Here is a 16771-nt window from a genome sequence, read left to right on the forward strand (position 1 = left end):
AGGGCTCATTGCATATTATTTCTGTGTGAAGAAAATACAAGAAAGAAAAGAGAGAATTATATTTTCAAGATTAGGATTCTTTCTTGTGCATCAATTGAAGAGCTTTCTCAAAAACATTCATACATTCATTCATACCCTTTATTTACATTCATTCATACTCTAATTATATTTGTATAAAGTATAAACACTCGTAAGCAGAGGCTCTTAAGTTTCATAAAAGAAATATTCCTTCTGAGAACTCTGATTCACATTCATTCATCATTCCAGTAGTTATACAACCATTGTAAGAAAGAAAAAGAGAAAAGCTAAAAGCGGGAAAGCGTAATAGAATGTAACCAACACATGCCTCATTCTGTTTTACTTATCCACGTGTCATAATCTTAACATTATAGTTAGTTATATGAATTAAATTGTTCCTTTTCTGATGTGGAACTACGTTGCTCCAAAGAGAAGCATCAAGTTGTTGCTGCGGTGCCCATTAACTAATTTCAGCTTTAGCCCGCGGTTTTGAATTTTGAAAAGCAAGACTCTGCTTTGTTTTCGTTTCGTTGCTCGTTGATCTTTGTCTTTGTGGGGAAGAGTGTGGAAGCTTAACGAACGTTGACGATCGTCATGAACATATCTGAGGAAACTTCTGTAGCTGTTGGTGATGGGTCAAATTCAAGTGATTATTTTGGCAGACATACTATTGCAAATGCTGCTGCTAAAGTTGGACCTTCCGTTGTTACTATTGTGGTTTCCCAAGGTAATTTAAGGTTCTTTTTTAACCTTAAAAAGTTTTGTGCTTTAATGCCCTTTTAGTTTATTCTGAAGATTAGGCATCAGCCGTGTAGATTTGAATGGTATTACTACCAAAAGGAGTATAGGATCGGGAACCATCATCGACAAGGATGGTACAATCTTGACATGTGCTCATGTCGTGGTTGATTTTCAAGGAACCAGAAGTTTTTACAAAGGGAAGGTTTGTGTACATGCTAAGTCATATCTTTCCAACATAGACTTGTAACATTAAAGCTTTATGTGATGCAAATTTGAGATCTTGTACAATATGGGTGTTTCTCAAACATATGTCTCGAGTACATTGACATGAATCTAACTTCAGGTTAGAGTTATAGGAATTTTTTTGATAGATTTCTGTTGAAGGTGTTACGATTGTTCCTTGCTCTATGACTTTGGGTGAGACAAAGCTAGGGTGGCTTAGGATATGGTTTGGGTAAGTCAGAACTTTCTAAGTCATGGTTTGAAAATTCATTGGTCCATTCCCAACAAAATAGGGTATTACTAAATTGTTATTCAACTAGTTTTGATTGCCTTCACAACTGAATGGAAATGATTCTTTGGCACACTGATAGAACCCAAAGTAAAATTACACAAAATAAAGCTGAAACTATGGATTTTTGCATTAAGCTCACTGAATATCGTGATGATTTCGGTGGCGTGCGAATGGGGAAGTACAGAAAAGAAAATGATATCCGGCTTTGGAGGCCATTCTTTCCCCTTTCTATTTCTGTCACAATTATTGTTACCCCTATTCTATCTCATCCCTGTTCTTATGTAATCCTGTTGGATATTTGTTATACCCCAATTGGTGAATTGATTTAAAATATGTTTGATGATTACAATCAATTTAATGTTAATTAAATTGATAATATTTTATTGTCTTGAAATTACTAATGAGCTGATTGTTTGAGATATCAGAATAATATTTATTCTGATTTGATATTCAAGATAATTGAAGGTTGCATGAAAATTGAAAAAGATATGAAAGATATCATGGGATCAATATTCAAGATAATTGAAGATTCCATAAAGATTGGAGAAGATATGGAAGATATCATGAAGAGATATAAAAGCATGGAATAAAGTAAAGATTAGGAAAGATTTTATCTTTTTTGATTTCATGTAAGAGAAATAAAATGCCAAAGATTTGATTAGGATTTCAATGCATAATAGATTAAGATGTTATTATTATAAATAGGGCTCATTGCATATTATTTCAGTGTGGAGAAAATACGAGAAATAGAAGAGAGAATTATATTTTCAAGATTAGGATTCTTTCTTGTGCATCAATTGAAGAGCTTTCTCAAAAACATTCATACATTCATTCATACATTCATTCATACCTTTTATTTACATTCATTCATACTCCAATTATATTTGTATAAAGTATAAACACACGTAAGCAGAGGCTCTTAAGTTTCATAAAAGAAATATTCCTTCTGAGAACTCTGATTCACATTCATTCATCATTCCAGTAGTTATACAACCATTTTAAGAAAGAAAAAGAGAAAAGCTAAAAGCGGGAAAGCGTAATAGAATGTAACCAACACATGCCTCATTCTGTTTTACTTATCCACGTGTCATAATCTTAACATTATAGTTAGTTAGATGAATTTAACTGTTCCTTTTCTGATGTGGAACTACGTTGCTCCAAAGAGAGGCATCAAGTTGTTGCTTCGGTGCCCATTAACTAATTTCAGCTTTAGCCCGCGGTTTTGAATTTTGAAAAGCAAGACTCTGCTTTGTTTTCGTTTCGTTGCTCGTTGATCGTTGTCTTTTTGGGGAAGAGTGTGGAAGCTTAACGAACGTTGACGATCGTCCTGAACATATTTGAGGAAACTTCTGGGGCTGTTGGTGATAGGTCAAATTCAAGTGATTATTTTAGCAGACATACTATTGCAAATGCTGCTGCTAAAGTTGGACCTTCTGTTGTTACTATTGTGGTTTCCCAAGGTATACATTTAGGGTTCTTTTTTAACCTTAAAAAGTTTTGTGCTTGATGCGCTTTTTGTTTATTCTGAAGATTTGGCATCAACCGTGTAGTTTTGAACGGTATTACTACCAAAAGGAGTATAGGATCGGGAACCATCATCGACAAGGATGGTACAATCTTGACATGTGCTCATGTCGTGGTTGATTTTCAAGGCACCAGAAGTTTTTACAAAGGGAAGGTTTGTGTACATGCTATGTCATATCTTTCCAACATAGACCTGTAACATTAAAGCTCTCTGTGATGCAAATATAAGATGTTGTACAATATGGGTGTTTCTCAAACATATGTCTCGAGTACATTGACATGAATCTAACTTCAGGTTAGAGTTATAGGAATTTTTTTGATAGATTTCTGTTGAAGGTGTTACGATTGTTGCTTGCTCTATGACTTTGGGTGAGACAAAGCTAGGGTGGCTTAGGATATGGTTTGGGTAAGTCAGAACTTTCGAAGTCATGGTTTGAAAATTCATTGGTACATTCCCAACAAAATAGGGTATTACTAAATTGTTATTCAACTAGTTTTGATTGCCTTCACAACTGAATGAAAATGATTCTTTGGCACACTGATAGAACCCAAAGTAAAATTACACAAAATAAAGCTGAAACTATGGATTTTTGCATTAAGCTCACTGAATATCATGATGATATCGGTGGAGTCAGTGGCAGAGCCAGGATTTAATTTTAGTCGGGGCCAAAAGTTTGACATATGAAATTATCAAAATATTTTTATAATTATACAAATTTATTATAAAAAATTTACTTAAAATTTAAAATATAATATATATAGGATTGATGTTATTTTAACAAATAATAAATATTTATTTAATATTTAAAATATAATATAAAATTAATTGAGTGAAGAAAGTGCAAATTATATGTATATATACATATATAAAATTTTCATGTGATTTTTATGAACATTTTCATGTGATCTTTATGAACATTATTTCATATGAAGTTAATGGAATTTTATTTCATGTGATGTTAATGAAAATTTATTTCATGTGATCTTTGTGAATAATTGTTTTATCTTTTATATTTTAATTTGGTTGGGCCTATAAACTTAGTTTGCAACTTGGTAGGCCGTATATGTTGAATTAGGTTTTTTAGTTTTTTATAATAGGTCAGGCCAGACCTATAAATCAAGTCTTTAATAGGCTAATAGGCCAATATAAGATCTAAATATTTTACATAGGCTTAGGTTATCAAAGCCAAAGTTTGGCCTTAATTGGCCCATTTATACCCTTAGTTGTGATCTGTGAAGAACATCAATGTAGAGAGACAACAAACTTCACAATTCAAAAGAAGAGAGTTACTAATCTCATGTTGCTCGAGATAGTTCTCTCATGTGTGCGAGATAAATATATGGGGTCCACACTTTAAAACAAAAGCAAAAAGAAATGGAAAAAGCTAGCACAAAATTCGATCAGTGTATAACATGAGAGAGCTATCTCCAACGAAATGAGAAAAATATTTCCCTGAAAAAAAACATGGAACAATTAGTGACAAATGTCTAAAATCATTTAAATGACATTGGATCCACATAAATTATTTAATCAGTGTTTAGATATTTTACAAATTTTAAAAGGGAAATTATACTCTTATGTTGCATAAGATTCATCTCTCAGGTTACACTCACATAAAAATATGTGCCTCACTTTTTTTTCTTTTTTAAAAAATGGTGGGCTCCACATAATTTATCTCACAACATAAGATAACTTCTCTCTTACAACATGAGATAAGTAAATGCCATTTTAAAAATACAAAAAAAAAGAATTTGTTAATGAATATGTACAAGAAATTTTTGTACTCCATATATATACATATATCTTCATTGTTTTTTTCCTTAGCAATTTTCACTAGTTAATAGCTAAATTTCTCATTCCTGTTGTGAAATCAAATACAAATAACACTAAGAAACAATTCAATTCCATTACCAATAGCAACAGTAGCTCTATATTAACATAATATTTTAAAAAAAAGATAAATGTAAAATAACACTCCATTTTTCAAAAGAAATAAATTCAATAAATACAACCACACACAAAAAGTTGTAAATAAAAAACAAAAGGGGCATGAATTTCACTCATGTTAAAAACACCCAATAAACAATTATGATCAGCAAAGACAAAGAAATTCTCTTTTACAAGGTTTAAAAATATAAATCAAATTTTTCCCCGAGCGAACAATATAATTACCAATGCATATTCCGAGAACATGTATTCTTAAAATCTTGAGAAAGGAACAAAACACCGTACCTTGTCGCAGAATGGCTAGGTTTCATGTGGTGAGTGTGAATAAGAAAAAAAGGTTTAAAGAAAACCCTAATTAAAAAAAGATAAAAAGAGAAGAAGAAGAAAGCAATAAAGCACAACTCTAAATCTTTGTCTGTTACCATTGTTAAAATTTTAGCTAGGGCCAACTTATAATTTTAGCTAGGACCCAATTATAATTACTTATATAATTCTATATAATAAATAAAATTTGTTAAAATATAGCCGGAGCCTAGGCCCTACCTAAATATAACGTGTCTACGCCATTGGTTGGCGTGCGTATGGAGAAGTACAGAAAAGAAAATGATATCCGGCTTTGGAGGCCATTCTCTCCCCCTTTCGATTTCTGTCTCAGTTATTGTTGCACCTCTTCTATCTCTTCCTTGTTCTTATGTACTCCTTCCTCAGAAGCTGTTATAGCATCATCAACCATCTAGTCACCCTTTTATAAGCCTGATTCTCTATGGTGCCCCCTGGCGTACACCCTATTTATGGGTGGGTTCCTATCACATACCTTAGTATTGCACAAGCACAACACCTCCTTGCAATCATATATGATATTTTATTATTGAGTGTAAAGAGTGACAGACAGATGAGTTACTCCTTTAGTCGTAGGCTTTGTGCTTTAGCTTACTTGGCAGAATGGTTGGTTTAACTTGAATGTGTAATCTTTTATTAAAGGGTTTTATAATTCTCATGTAACATAAGAATTATAATTCTCCTACACACCCTTCGATTTCCGTGCTGATATGGGCTCCATACATGATTTTTTCTAATATATGAGTCCTATATATTTTTTATCTCTGACATAAGAATTCCCTTCTCATGTAACGTGAGAATCATAAAGCCCTTTATTAAATTATCTCTACCTGTAAATCATTTTACACTATTCATATGCGAGTTTTTTTTTTTTTTTTTGTATAAATAACATTTTTCCCATTCTCACTATTTTGGCTCCAAGGGGCTAACCAGAGCAGTGATAAAACTATTCCTTCATGATTTAAAGGTTATGGGTTCGAATCCAGAAAACAGCCTCTTTGCAATTATGTAAGGGTAGGGCTGCGTACAAAGATTTTCTCCATCCCACACTCGCTAGTCGGGTTTAACAGAAAATGGTTTTTTTTTTGTTTTTTTTTTCTTCACTATTTTGGCTGCATGAAGACATCAGATGTATATATGACAAAGTATGACTATGGACACTCATTTTTGGGTTTTAAAACCAATGGTTGATTGTACAGGTTGAAGTCACTTTGCAAGATGGAAGGACATTTCAGGGTAAAGTGGTAAATGCTGACATGCATTCAGATATTGCTATTGTGAAGATCAATTCTGAAACCCCACTACCAGAAGCAAAACTTGGTTCTTCAAGTACGCTTCGTCCTGAGGATTTAGTAATAGCCATGGGCTGTACGCATTCCCTTCAGAATACTGTCACTTTGGGCATTGTAAGGTGTGAAGAAAAAATTTCAGATAATAATAGATGGGTCATTGTTTTAAGCTTTTTTCTTTTGTTTTAAACTTTGCCATCTCATATAATAGATTTTGGAAGCTAAAGCTATATGGTTGTTTGGCGCAGTAACTTATTATTTGACCATGAAGCTTATTAAGTTTTAAAAAGGGGCTCCTGGTTTTCTTTTTGACTAATGAAATTTATGTCTTGTATGATTTTCGCATAGTTGTGTTGACTGGAAAAGTAGTGATTTGGGTTTTAATGGCACGCCAAGAGAGTATTTACAAACAGATTGTGCAATCAATGTGGTATATTTTCTTCTCTTTCTCCCCATAAGCTCCCAATGTACCCAACATAGTTTGCATTTGTTGTACGGACCAAATCTTCATCTGCATGTTTATTCAGTATGCTTGCGTGTTTTTATCTGCTTCTATGGTATAGGGAAATTCTGGAGGACCTCTTGTCAACATGGACGGAGAAGTTATTGGTGTGAACCTCATGAAAATGATGGTTGCTGATGGGTTGAGTTTTTCTGTACCAATCGACTCTGTGCCTAAAATTATAGAGCATTTCAAGAAAAATGGGTATGTTATTGATTTTATCCTTACTATTTTTATTCCACATGCATTGGAAAATAGGATGTAATTTGTTGTAAAATATTGTCAGCTTGTCATTTGTGTTATGTTACATTCAGAAAATGATGTTTTACATTATGAGATGAAAGTTAAATGATATAAGTTGGGTTAAAACGTGTGTGTACACTAGTAGTTGATCTCTAGCAGGTTGAAAGAATGTCTTAAGAGATAGTGCTTCAAAAGATAGATGCTTCATTCCCTAACGTGGATAAGGGCATTTTTGTATCATCGGTATGTCCCGAATTAGTCCTTTCTATCTATCCTACTTTTTTACACACTCTACTGTGCCAGTATGAGCAAATGGCCCTTGAAATTCTATTTGTGTAATTTTTCAAAGTCTACATTCACTGGACATAATCTTTATGCTTTTTTTGGGAGACAAATCAGTTGCAAATATGTTGGCAACAAGTAAAGGATTTTTGTTGAAATTATCTGCCTTCTTTGAGGGCAATGCATTGGCCAATAAATAATATTTCTTTTTGTTAGGATGTCAACTTTCCAAAGAGACTATTTTAGTGAAGCAGTGGCCAGTTCACACTTTCACAAGCTTGTTATATGTAGCAGGCTGCTTTCTTGAACAATGGCTCTTTGTGGATCCAGAATTAGGGATGGATGTTGTGTATTTGTGAATGATAATGGATTAGTAAACTAGAAAACTAGGAAATAAGAACCTAGAAAACCGAGAAACCATGAGCTATAAAATGCTTAATTTGTTAATGAAGAAGTTAAAGAATGGAAAGACTAATAGAGGCCACTTCCTGCACTTTCTGATCATGTGGCAAATGTGCAATTCTCTATTTGATTTGGTTTTTCTTAATTTATGTTATTCATTGTAATTATCCTCTGCATGGAATTGTTTCTTTTCTGGAATAATATGCACTGCGTTCACTAATGCAAGGCAACCCTTAGAATTCTTGAAATTAGATGACTTGAAAGTTTTTGACTAGGCAACTCCCGGGTCCCCTAGTGATTATTCTGGGTTCCGTCCAGGCGATGTTGTCGTTGAATTTGATGGGAACCCTGTCGAAAACATGAATGTGGTATTGTGATATTTTGTATATTATTATTTAATTTTTATTCTAATTTTGCTTTTGAAGTGAGATGATTTGGTAGAAAATACAATTGGACTATAATTTGATGTCTCTTTGGAGTCCTTGGGCTATATTTGGATTGATGAAAAGGAATGGAATGCTGGGGAATGGAGGGGAATGCAACGTGAACATGATGGAATTTGTTCCATTCCATCCATTACCTTCTTTTTCTTTCCTCCCAAGTTGAGGGGATAAGATGAAACCATTCTAATAAAGATATTGCTCCTGCCATTCCATCCATTTTCCAAACATTGGAATGGACTTTTTATTCTGTTCCATTATGAAATATCCAAACAATAGTATGATATCATTAGGTATCCAAACATATCCTTATTAAACGTGTTTTAAGCTTATTAAACGTGTTTAGTTGAAAGTTTTGTTTACTTAAACCTAGTGCTAATATTAAAAGGCAAAATTGAGAATAAAAATTTAATAAGACCCATCAAAAGAAGATGGCTTATGCTTACGGAAAGCATTCAGCCGACGATCAATCACATCACGATCCTCAACCGACACCACATAGGGCTCCATCACCCCGGTAGTATGACCAGTGCCCCCAACATGGCTTTGGCTCTCCTCCTGTAGACTATGTGGAGGTGGAGGCGATGGTGGTGGCGGTGGAGGTGGTGGCGGAGGGAACTGACCAACAGCAGGACCAGCCCTCATCTCCTCTAACATGACTCTCATCATGGCCATGTTCGCCAAACGGTTCGCCTCAAGAACATCCTCTGTGGCCTTCTGGTTCGCTTCCTTAACAACGTCCATCATTGCCACGTTGGCCAATCTAGCGGCCTCCTGCATCTCAACCAATGCAGTCAGGATTGGGTCGGGTTGACCCTCAACAGTCTCTCATGTTTTTCTGGGAATTTACCATGACTCTGTACAAGTTACACAAATTATGAGTTGATCAGGCCCATGCAATGTGATCCACATACGCATCATCATCATAAAATCCAATGGAGCAAACACACAAGACAGGCACAACCAAACATCTTAGTTATTGCAATACATACAGGCTTTTCCTTAGAAAGTGCTCTGATACTATAAAATGTAACATCCCGTATATATCTGGTATGTTATCATATCATCGTATTAAGCTACGCTTAATTTAAAAATGCGGAATATCTTTTTTTTTTTTTCAATTATGATGTCATTAATCATTACCAACTTGCTTATTAATCAATTTCATAAAACATCGCATGTATATAAGTATTGCAAGACAACTAATTGAATACCTCAATATATAAATAACGTGAGTATCTAAGTCACGGATCTACAACCCGTAATCCGGACAATATCCTGATACATTATAAATTACAACACCAAAACTAAAAGCATAAAGTCAAGTCAATGTGGCATGGACAATCCCCATGCTCACTCAAAAGAGGCAACAAAGCCCAACATCAGTCTCAATATAACCATAACATGAAGCTAACAACATAAAAGCAACAGACATATCTAGCATCCAACTTGTCAGCATATAAACAGCAATATCTAACTCAGCTACGGCTTCCTGCCGCCTGAGGTCTCAACCCCCGAGTTACCTGAACCTGCAAATGGTGCCCCAAACGTGGGGTGAGATCTCTAAAAAGAAATCTCAGTAAGACAAGGGGTCCTCAAGGATCATCCGCCCCAAGCTCACTTACATGTGCAATATAAGTTCCAAAAACAATTTAACAGTATAAGTTCCAAAACAGTGCAATACAACAGATAATCATGTCATGTGTGTTTATACAATTCTACTGATCAGAGAAGTGTAGGAATACGTCTATTACCCACACGATATCAGCCCATGTTGTACCAGCCCATGTTGTATCCGCCCACAGGATCGCCCCATGGCCTCCTGTGTAGGCATAACACCACATACATATCATAAAGCAATTGCACTTAACAGCTCCATAACATTTGAATAAACAGTATATCATGAAAACAACATCATGCATATATATCATACCTCATGGGACATGGTGGAACCAACAGTGGCTAAACCGAGGACACGAAAGCTTACCTTGGAAGCTAGCTATCCAAGCCAAGAGTCCACAATACCTCAGAGTCCACAAACAACAAGATCACAATCTGTTTGGGCCAACAATATTATCAATATTTATGCACAACAAGCATACGATTTAAAGACAACGCCATTTCTTTACATTTTACGTCTTAAGGCTTCTCACAAAGCCACAAGCCTTTAATCACTTGATTCTAACTTACATTAATTATTACAGAAGCTCAACTTCATCATTCTAGGGTCCACAAACCCCCCAAAAGCCTTCTGTATGAACAATGCAGTTACTGTTCTTCGCCAACCCAGAATATCCGAATATTTGTCGGGGGCATATCCGGATATCAGAGACCCCATATCCGGATATCACATCCGGATATCACATATCCAGATATCATATCCGGATATTTCGCGACAGAATGCAATTTCTGCATTTCGCGAAGATATCCATCCAAGGTTCCATTTTTAACACTTCTAAACGTTAAAGCATGCATTTTAATTCTGTTTTAGGTCCACATACCAGTGGGTTGCTTGTTTAACTCATTAAGCATACCAAGACATCAAATTTAACCCATTAAACTCATGATTAAGGTAGGGAACTTACCCAAGGCTTCAAAACAGAAGCAACAAAGGCTCTTGGAGCTCACTATGAAGCTCCCATGGTGCAGGTTAGACGGAACACGAAAATGTGAAGCAAGGTTGACCCTTTCACCACAAAGTTCAACACTTGGAGCTCAAAACACCCATGCTAGGTAGCCCTCAACCCAAACACCCAACTCAGCCCCTAGACTCCACCAAAACAGAGGTCACAACTCAGAAAATGCTACCTCTCCCCCTCACAATGATGCTCACTAGTGTTTACCAAGGGAAAGAAGAGAAGAATCAAGCAAAAGATATCACTTTGGCTCAAAGAAGGATGAAGGAGAGGTGGTGGCTGATGGAGGCAGCAGCTCCAGCAAAATGGTTCACGTAGGATGGCACAAATGACCTAGGATCATGTGTCATTTAGCTATTTATAATCACTTACGTTTTAATCGCGCTATATTAGCGCTAATCGCTACGCTTAACATTTTAATCCCAAACTTTGGAATCTGAACCTACTCATTTTTCTAAGATTTTTCATATTTTTATTTTATTTTTCGGAGCACCTTTCCGGTACGCACTTTTCCATAGCCAGTATCAGTTCTGATACTAGTTCTCATCATTTTTAACTTGAAACTTGTTTTACAAGTCCTATATATTATTTTAGTAATTATCATGTACTTTTTATAATTTTTCGGGATACCTTTTCGGTACGCATTTATACCGAGTAGCAGAACCGGTATCTGCGCTTTTCGTCCGAAAAGCGACTTTCAGCATTATTAACTACTTTCTATGTTTATTTAAGCCTAATAATAATTATTAGGGTCAATTATAGAATTATTTCCTAATTTCACATAATTAATTAATTAAATTCCTTAATTAACGGTGCAAGTTCTTACATATAGCGAACTAGGTGATAATTAATATTATTTGCTCTGACAAAAATAGAACATATGACAATATCTTTAAACTAAACAATGAGTACATAAAACAACATTAAACACTGAAAAAATAAAAGGAAAACTAAAACCCTCAAACCAATTTTCGTTTTACATCAATGAAACAATATCAATTTAAAGAAAGATTGAAACTTTTGTAACAATACATTCATGAACGAAATTCCTTCACTATAGGAAATGATTTCAAACAATTTTTGTGTCAATAGATAACTAAAAACTTGTTTCTCAAAAACCCCAAAGCAATTTAAGGTTCAATGTATCGATTGAAAAAATTTTGAGAAATTTTCTAAACTTTCATGTAATTAAACCCAAAATTTCATATTCGAAATTTTCTTAGAATATTCAATGAAAATATGCATATGATATATGTTTAGAAAATTCCAAAAACCCCAAGGTTTTCAAGATTAATTGCAAAAAATTCCAAACAAAATTTTATCATGAACTTTAGGTTCTATATGCAAATTTAGAATTAATTTTATAATTAAAAAAATTTGGTCTTACAATCATATATGCATAGCTTTGATACCAAATGAAGAAGATAATTTTCAACCCATTAGATATGTGAAAAGCTGTTGTTTAGTAATTTTGAACGTTTGTTAAAAATCATATTATATTTTATTGATTGAGAAAATTATATTAGGTTTTACTTTTTTGTATTAATTTCATTGCATTTCTTTGTTATTTTTTATGGGGAAGATTATACTTACAACCTATTTTTGTTTATAACCTTTTACAACTATATCTTAATCGTTGATTTTCGTCAATCAGTGGTTATTATTTTCGCAAATCAAACTCATTAATTAATATTTAATTTGCAATGAATGATAACCGTTGATTGACGAAAATCAATAGTTAAGATATGATTGTAAAATGTTGTAAACAAAAATAGGTTGTAACTATAACCTTTCCCTTTTGTATTGACTCTTGTAATTTTGAATGTTTGTTAAAAATTCGTATGGTTTTTTAAAATCTTATAAATCCATATTGTCCTTACAAATCTTATAAATTATATTAAAATCTTTTAAAATCCAATCTTATGAAATCTTGATTATAAAAAAAATCTTTAAAGTGTCTCCAATTCTAAAATGTCTTTTAAAATTTGTAGGAATTTTTATATTAAAAAATGTATTTTAAAATCCTAATCCAATACACCTCCTAAAATTGAAACTCAAGATCAATAGTTAAAGGGAAAAATATTTGTCCTTTTAAATAACACAACTTATGTCATTTCACTCTCATAAAGAGGTGAGATTCATATTTTTTTTTGTCAACTCTCTTTCATAATTTATTTCTTTCTTTAATGACACAACTTTACTTCCTTTATAATGATACACATTTTTGCATAGTTAAATTAAAACAACCTCACACCGATTAGTCCTTGATGATAAAACAAATAGTATTTAACCCGTGGACAATGATGCACATAGCTAAGAGTGTCTGTAGTAACGTTTTCAAATTTTTAGTATAAAAAATAGAAATAATTAAAAATAATATTTGATAAAACTAATTTTCCTTCTGGAAAATGAACCAATAGCAAAGAAATACCAATTAACAGAAATAAAAAAATATAGTTATATATATAAAAGAGTTATATTTACCAACATTTTATTTACAAACTCTTATAAATCATATTTTACACTATTTACTTGCGTGATTTTAAAGGTTACTTGCGTGATTGTATAGTAGGGGGTGTTCGCGGTCTGGATTGAATCGATTTTGGAAGCAAAACTCATCCGATCCAATCCCTTCGGTTTGATCATGTAATCATCCATTCGGTTTAGATTTTTTTTCAAATCCGATCCGATCCAATCCAATTTTTTTCGGTTTGGATTGGATTGATTTTCGGTTTTTTGAATATCCTAAAATTAGTTTCAAGATGATTGTGCAAATAACATCTTTTGTATATATTAGCTTTGTAAAAAAAAAAAATTTGAAATACAAAAATAACAGTAAACAATACAATAGTTGATGAGACGTGACTAAGTTTTTTTTTTGGGTTTAGTTGATGAGTTAATGAATATTGAGTTTAGAAATTTTTGGGCTATGATTAGAGAAATGACACGTAGGTAGAGAATAATTAATAGATTGGATCGGTTTTCATCAACCCATCCAAAAACCGATCCAATCCAATTAAAATTTACGGTTTTCTTTCGGTTTTCGATTTTTCAATTTTCGGTTTATTCGGTTATCGATTTTTCGGTTCGATGAATCGGTTGATAAACACCCGGTCCTTAGCCCTTCCTTTCCTGAGCCAGAACCCGGTCTTCACTTTCCTTCTCACGCGCCTTGTGTCCTTCACAACCCTAACCGTATAACAGTACCAATGGCTCTTACTTCCTCGATAACCGTACGAAAAGCAGGCAGCGTTGTGCAATTCGCAGGGGTCGTGATTGTATAGGTCCAGTTCAGTGATCAAATCAGAACCGTAGAAATCCCCATCACGGTTCGCGTTCTTGTTGGTTAGATAGTAGCGGAGGAGAAGCTCTTCCGAGGGGTAGAACCGGCAACCGGGTGGGAGTGAAGCACGCTGAGAGTGAGAGTGAGGTTCCTCGTCTTCCATTGGGTTAGGGTTTTTTTTTTTTTTTTTTTTGGGATTTAGGAAACAGAGAAGAATGAGAGTGTGAGAGTGTGATTTTGTAATTGCGAGAATCGTGCTCAGCAAGCTTCTCGCACTCCCGCCGATGACTGTGAGTGAGGGACTTGGCGTGTCTTAATTGGCTGTGACAACAGCATAATACATGTTGCTAAGGTGAATTTTATTAGTTCTTTTCTTTCTTTCTTCTCATATCGGTACTCATCTTTGTTGTTGGTTTCATCAGTTCTTTTTAAGGCAATTTTTTTATTGTTTAAGTTTACTGTGTTGTCCTTTCTCCGCCAGATCCATGCGCGAGGCAATCGTTGTAGGTCTTGTGAGATGGAAATCGTTGATGATGTCTTATATCTCTTCGCCTTTTCTGTTATGCTTTGCTCTGATGTTGACGATGGCTATTATAAATCTTCATCGACTATGATTTCTTTGATTAATCAGGTAAAATTTTTCATTCAGATATATATACTGCATACGTACATTCCTTTATCTTATCTTTTAGCCCGCTGAAATTTACATATAAAAAATTGGTTTTCAAAAATTAATTCTTGAATTGAATTGCTTTTTAAAATCAATTCTTTAATTGAACTTTTTATGAAAAATTATTTCATAAAACTATTCTTTCATGACTTAAAAGTTATGGGTTCGAATCCAGTAAACAGCCTCTTTGCAATTATGTAATGGTAGGGCTGCGTACAAAGATTTCCTCCATCCCACACTCGCTAGTCGGGTTTAACGGGGAGTGGTTTTTATTTTTTATTTTTTATTTTCTTCACTATTTTGGCTCCATGAAGACATCAGATGTATATATGACAAAGTATGACTATGGACACTCATTTTTGGGTCTTACAACCAATGGTTGATTGTACAGGTTACAAGATGGAAGGAGATTGGACGGTAAAGTGGTAAATGCTGATATGCATTCAGATATTGCTATTGTGAAGATCAATTCTGAAACCCCACTACCAGAAGCAAAACTTGGTTCTTCAAGTACGCTTCGTCCTGGGGATTTGGTAATAGCCATGTCCTGTCCGCATTTCCTTCAGAATACTGTCACTTTGGGCATTGTAAGGTGTGAAGAAAAAATTTCAGACAATAATAGATGGGTCATTGTTTTAAGCTTTTTTCTTTTGTTTTAAACTTTGCCATCTCATATAATAGATTTTGGAAGCTAAAGCTATATGGTTGTTTGGCGCAGTAACTTATTATTTGACCATGAAGCTTATTAAGTTTTAAAAAGGGGCTCCTGGTTTTCTTTTTGACTAATGAAATTTATGTCTTGTATGATTTTCGCATAGTTGTGTTGACCGGAAAAGTAGTGATTTGGGTTTTAATGGCACGCCAAGAGAGTATTTACAAACAGATTGTGCAATCAATGAGGTATATTTTCCTCTCTTTCTCCCCGTAAGCTCCCAATGTACCCAACTTGGTTTGCATTTGTTGTACGGACCAAATCTTCATCTGCATGTTTATTCAGTCTGCTTGCGTGTTTTTATCTGCTTCTATGGTATAGGGAAATTCTGGAGGACCTCTTGTCAACATGGACGGAGAAATTATTGGTGTGAACCTCATGAAAATGATGGCTGCTGTTGGGTTGAGTTTTTCTGTACCAATCGACTATGTGCCTAAAATTATAGAGCATTTCAAGAAAAATGGGCATGTTATTGATTTTATCCTTATTATTTTTATTCCATATGCATTAGAAAATAGGATGTAATTTGTTGTAAAATATTGTCAGCTTGTCATTTGTGTTATGTTACTTTCAGAAAAGAATGTTTTACATTCTGAGATGAAAGTTAAATGGGTTAAGTGTGTGTCAGTTTTAAAAAGAGGCTCCTGGTTTTCTTTTTGACTAATGAAATTTATGTCTTGTATGATTTTCGCACAGTTGTGTTGACCGGAAAAGTAGTGATTTGGGTTTTAATGGCACGCCAAGAGAGTATTTACAAACAGATTGTGCAATCAATGAGGTATATTTTCCTCTCTTTCTCCCCATAAGCTCCCAATGTACCCAACTTGGTTTGCATTTGTTGTACGGACCAAATCTTCATGTGCATGTTTATTCAGTCTGCTTGCGTGTTTTTATCTGCTTCTATGGTATAGGGAAATTCTGGAGGACCTCTTGTCAACATGGACGGAGAAGTTATTGGTGTGAGCCTCATGAAAATGATGGCTACTGTTGGGTTGAGTTTTTCTGTACCAATTGACTCTGTGCCTAAAATTATAGAGCATTTCAAGATTTTAATGGCACGCCAAGAGAGTATTTACAAATAGATTGTGCAATCAATGAGGTATATTTTCCTCTCTTTCTCCCCATAAGCTCCCAATGTACCGAACTTGGTTTGCATTTGTTGTACGAACCAAATCTTCATCTGCATGTTTATTCAGTCTGCTTGCGTGTTTTTATCTGCTTCTATGGT

The 16771-nt window shown here is 34.2% G+C and overlaps 1 protein-coding gene across 1 annotated transcript; it reads left to right on the forward strand.

The window, feature by feature from the left end:
* Positions 1-612: 612 nt before the first annotated feature.
* Positions 613-16625, forward strand: LOC133296578 (putative protease Do-like 14). Its single transcript, XM_061495588.1, has 9 exons — positions 613-745; positions 834-961; positions 6284-6495; positions 6722-6803; positions 6937-7079; positions 15650-15731; positions 15865-15944; positions 16240-16321; positions 16455-16625. The coding sequence occupies exons 1-9, from the start codon at positions 613-615 to the stop codon at positions 16623-16625; spliced, it is 1113 nt and encodes a 370-aa protein (XP_061351572.1).
* The last annotated feature ends 146 nt before the right edge of the window (positions 16626-16771 follow it).

This window comes from Gastrolobium bilobum, unplaced genomic scaffold (assembly GCF_033153095.1).
Source record: "Gastrolobium bilobum isolate Gb01-03AN ecotype WA unplaced genomic scaffold, APGP_CSIRO_Gbil_v1 utg78090, whole genome shotgun sequence".
In the NCBI taxonomy this organism is placed as follows: Eukaryota; Viridiplantae; Streptophyta; class Magnoliopsida; order Fabales; family Fabaceae; genus Gastrolobium; species Gastrolobium bilobum.

Bases quoted from the DNA above. Each gene is read 5' to 3' on its own strand.
- LOC133296578 (XM_061495588.1), top strand. From the start codon at position 613: ATGAACATATCTGAGGAAACTTCTGTAGCTGTTGGTGATGGGTCAAAT. The intron at 15,732-15,864 runs GTATATTTTCCT...TCTATGGTATAG, and splicing joins CAGATTGTGCAATCAATGAG to GGAAATTCTGGAGGACCTCT. The intron at 15,945-16,239 runs GTTGAGTTTTTC...ATTTTCGCACAG, and splicing joins AAAATGATGGCTGCTGTTGG to TTGTGTTGACCGGAAAAGTA.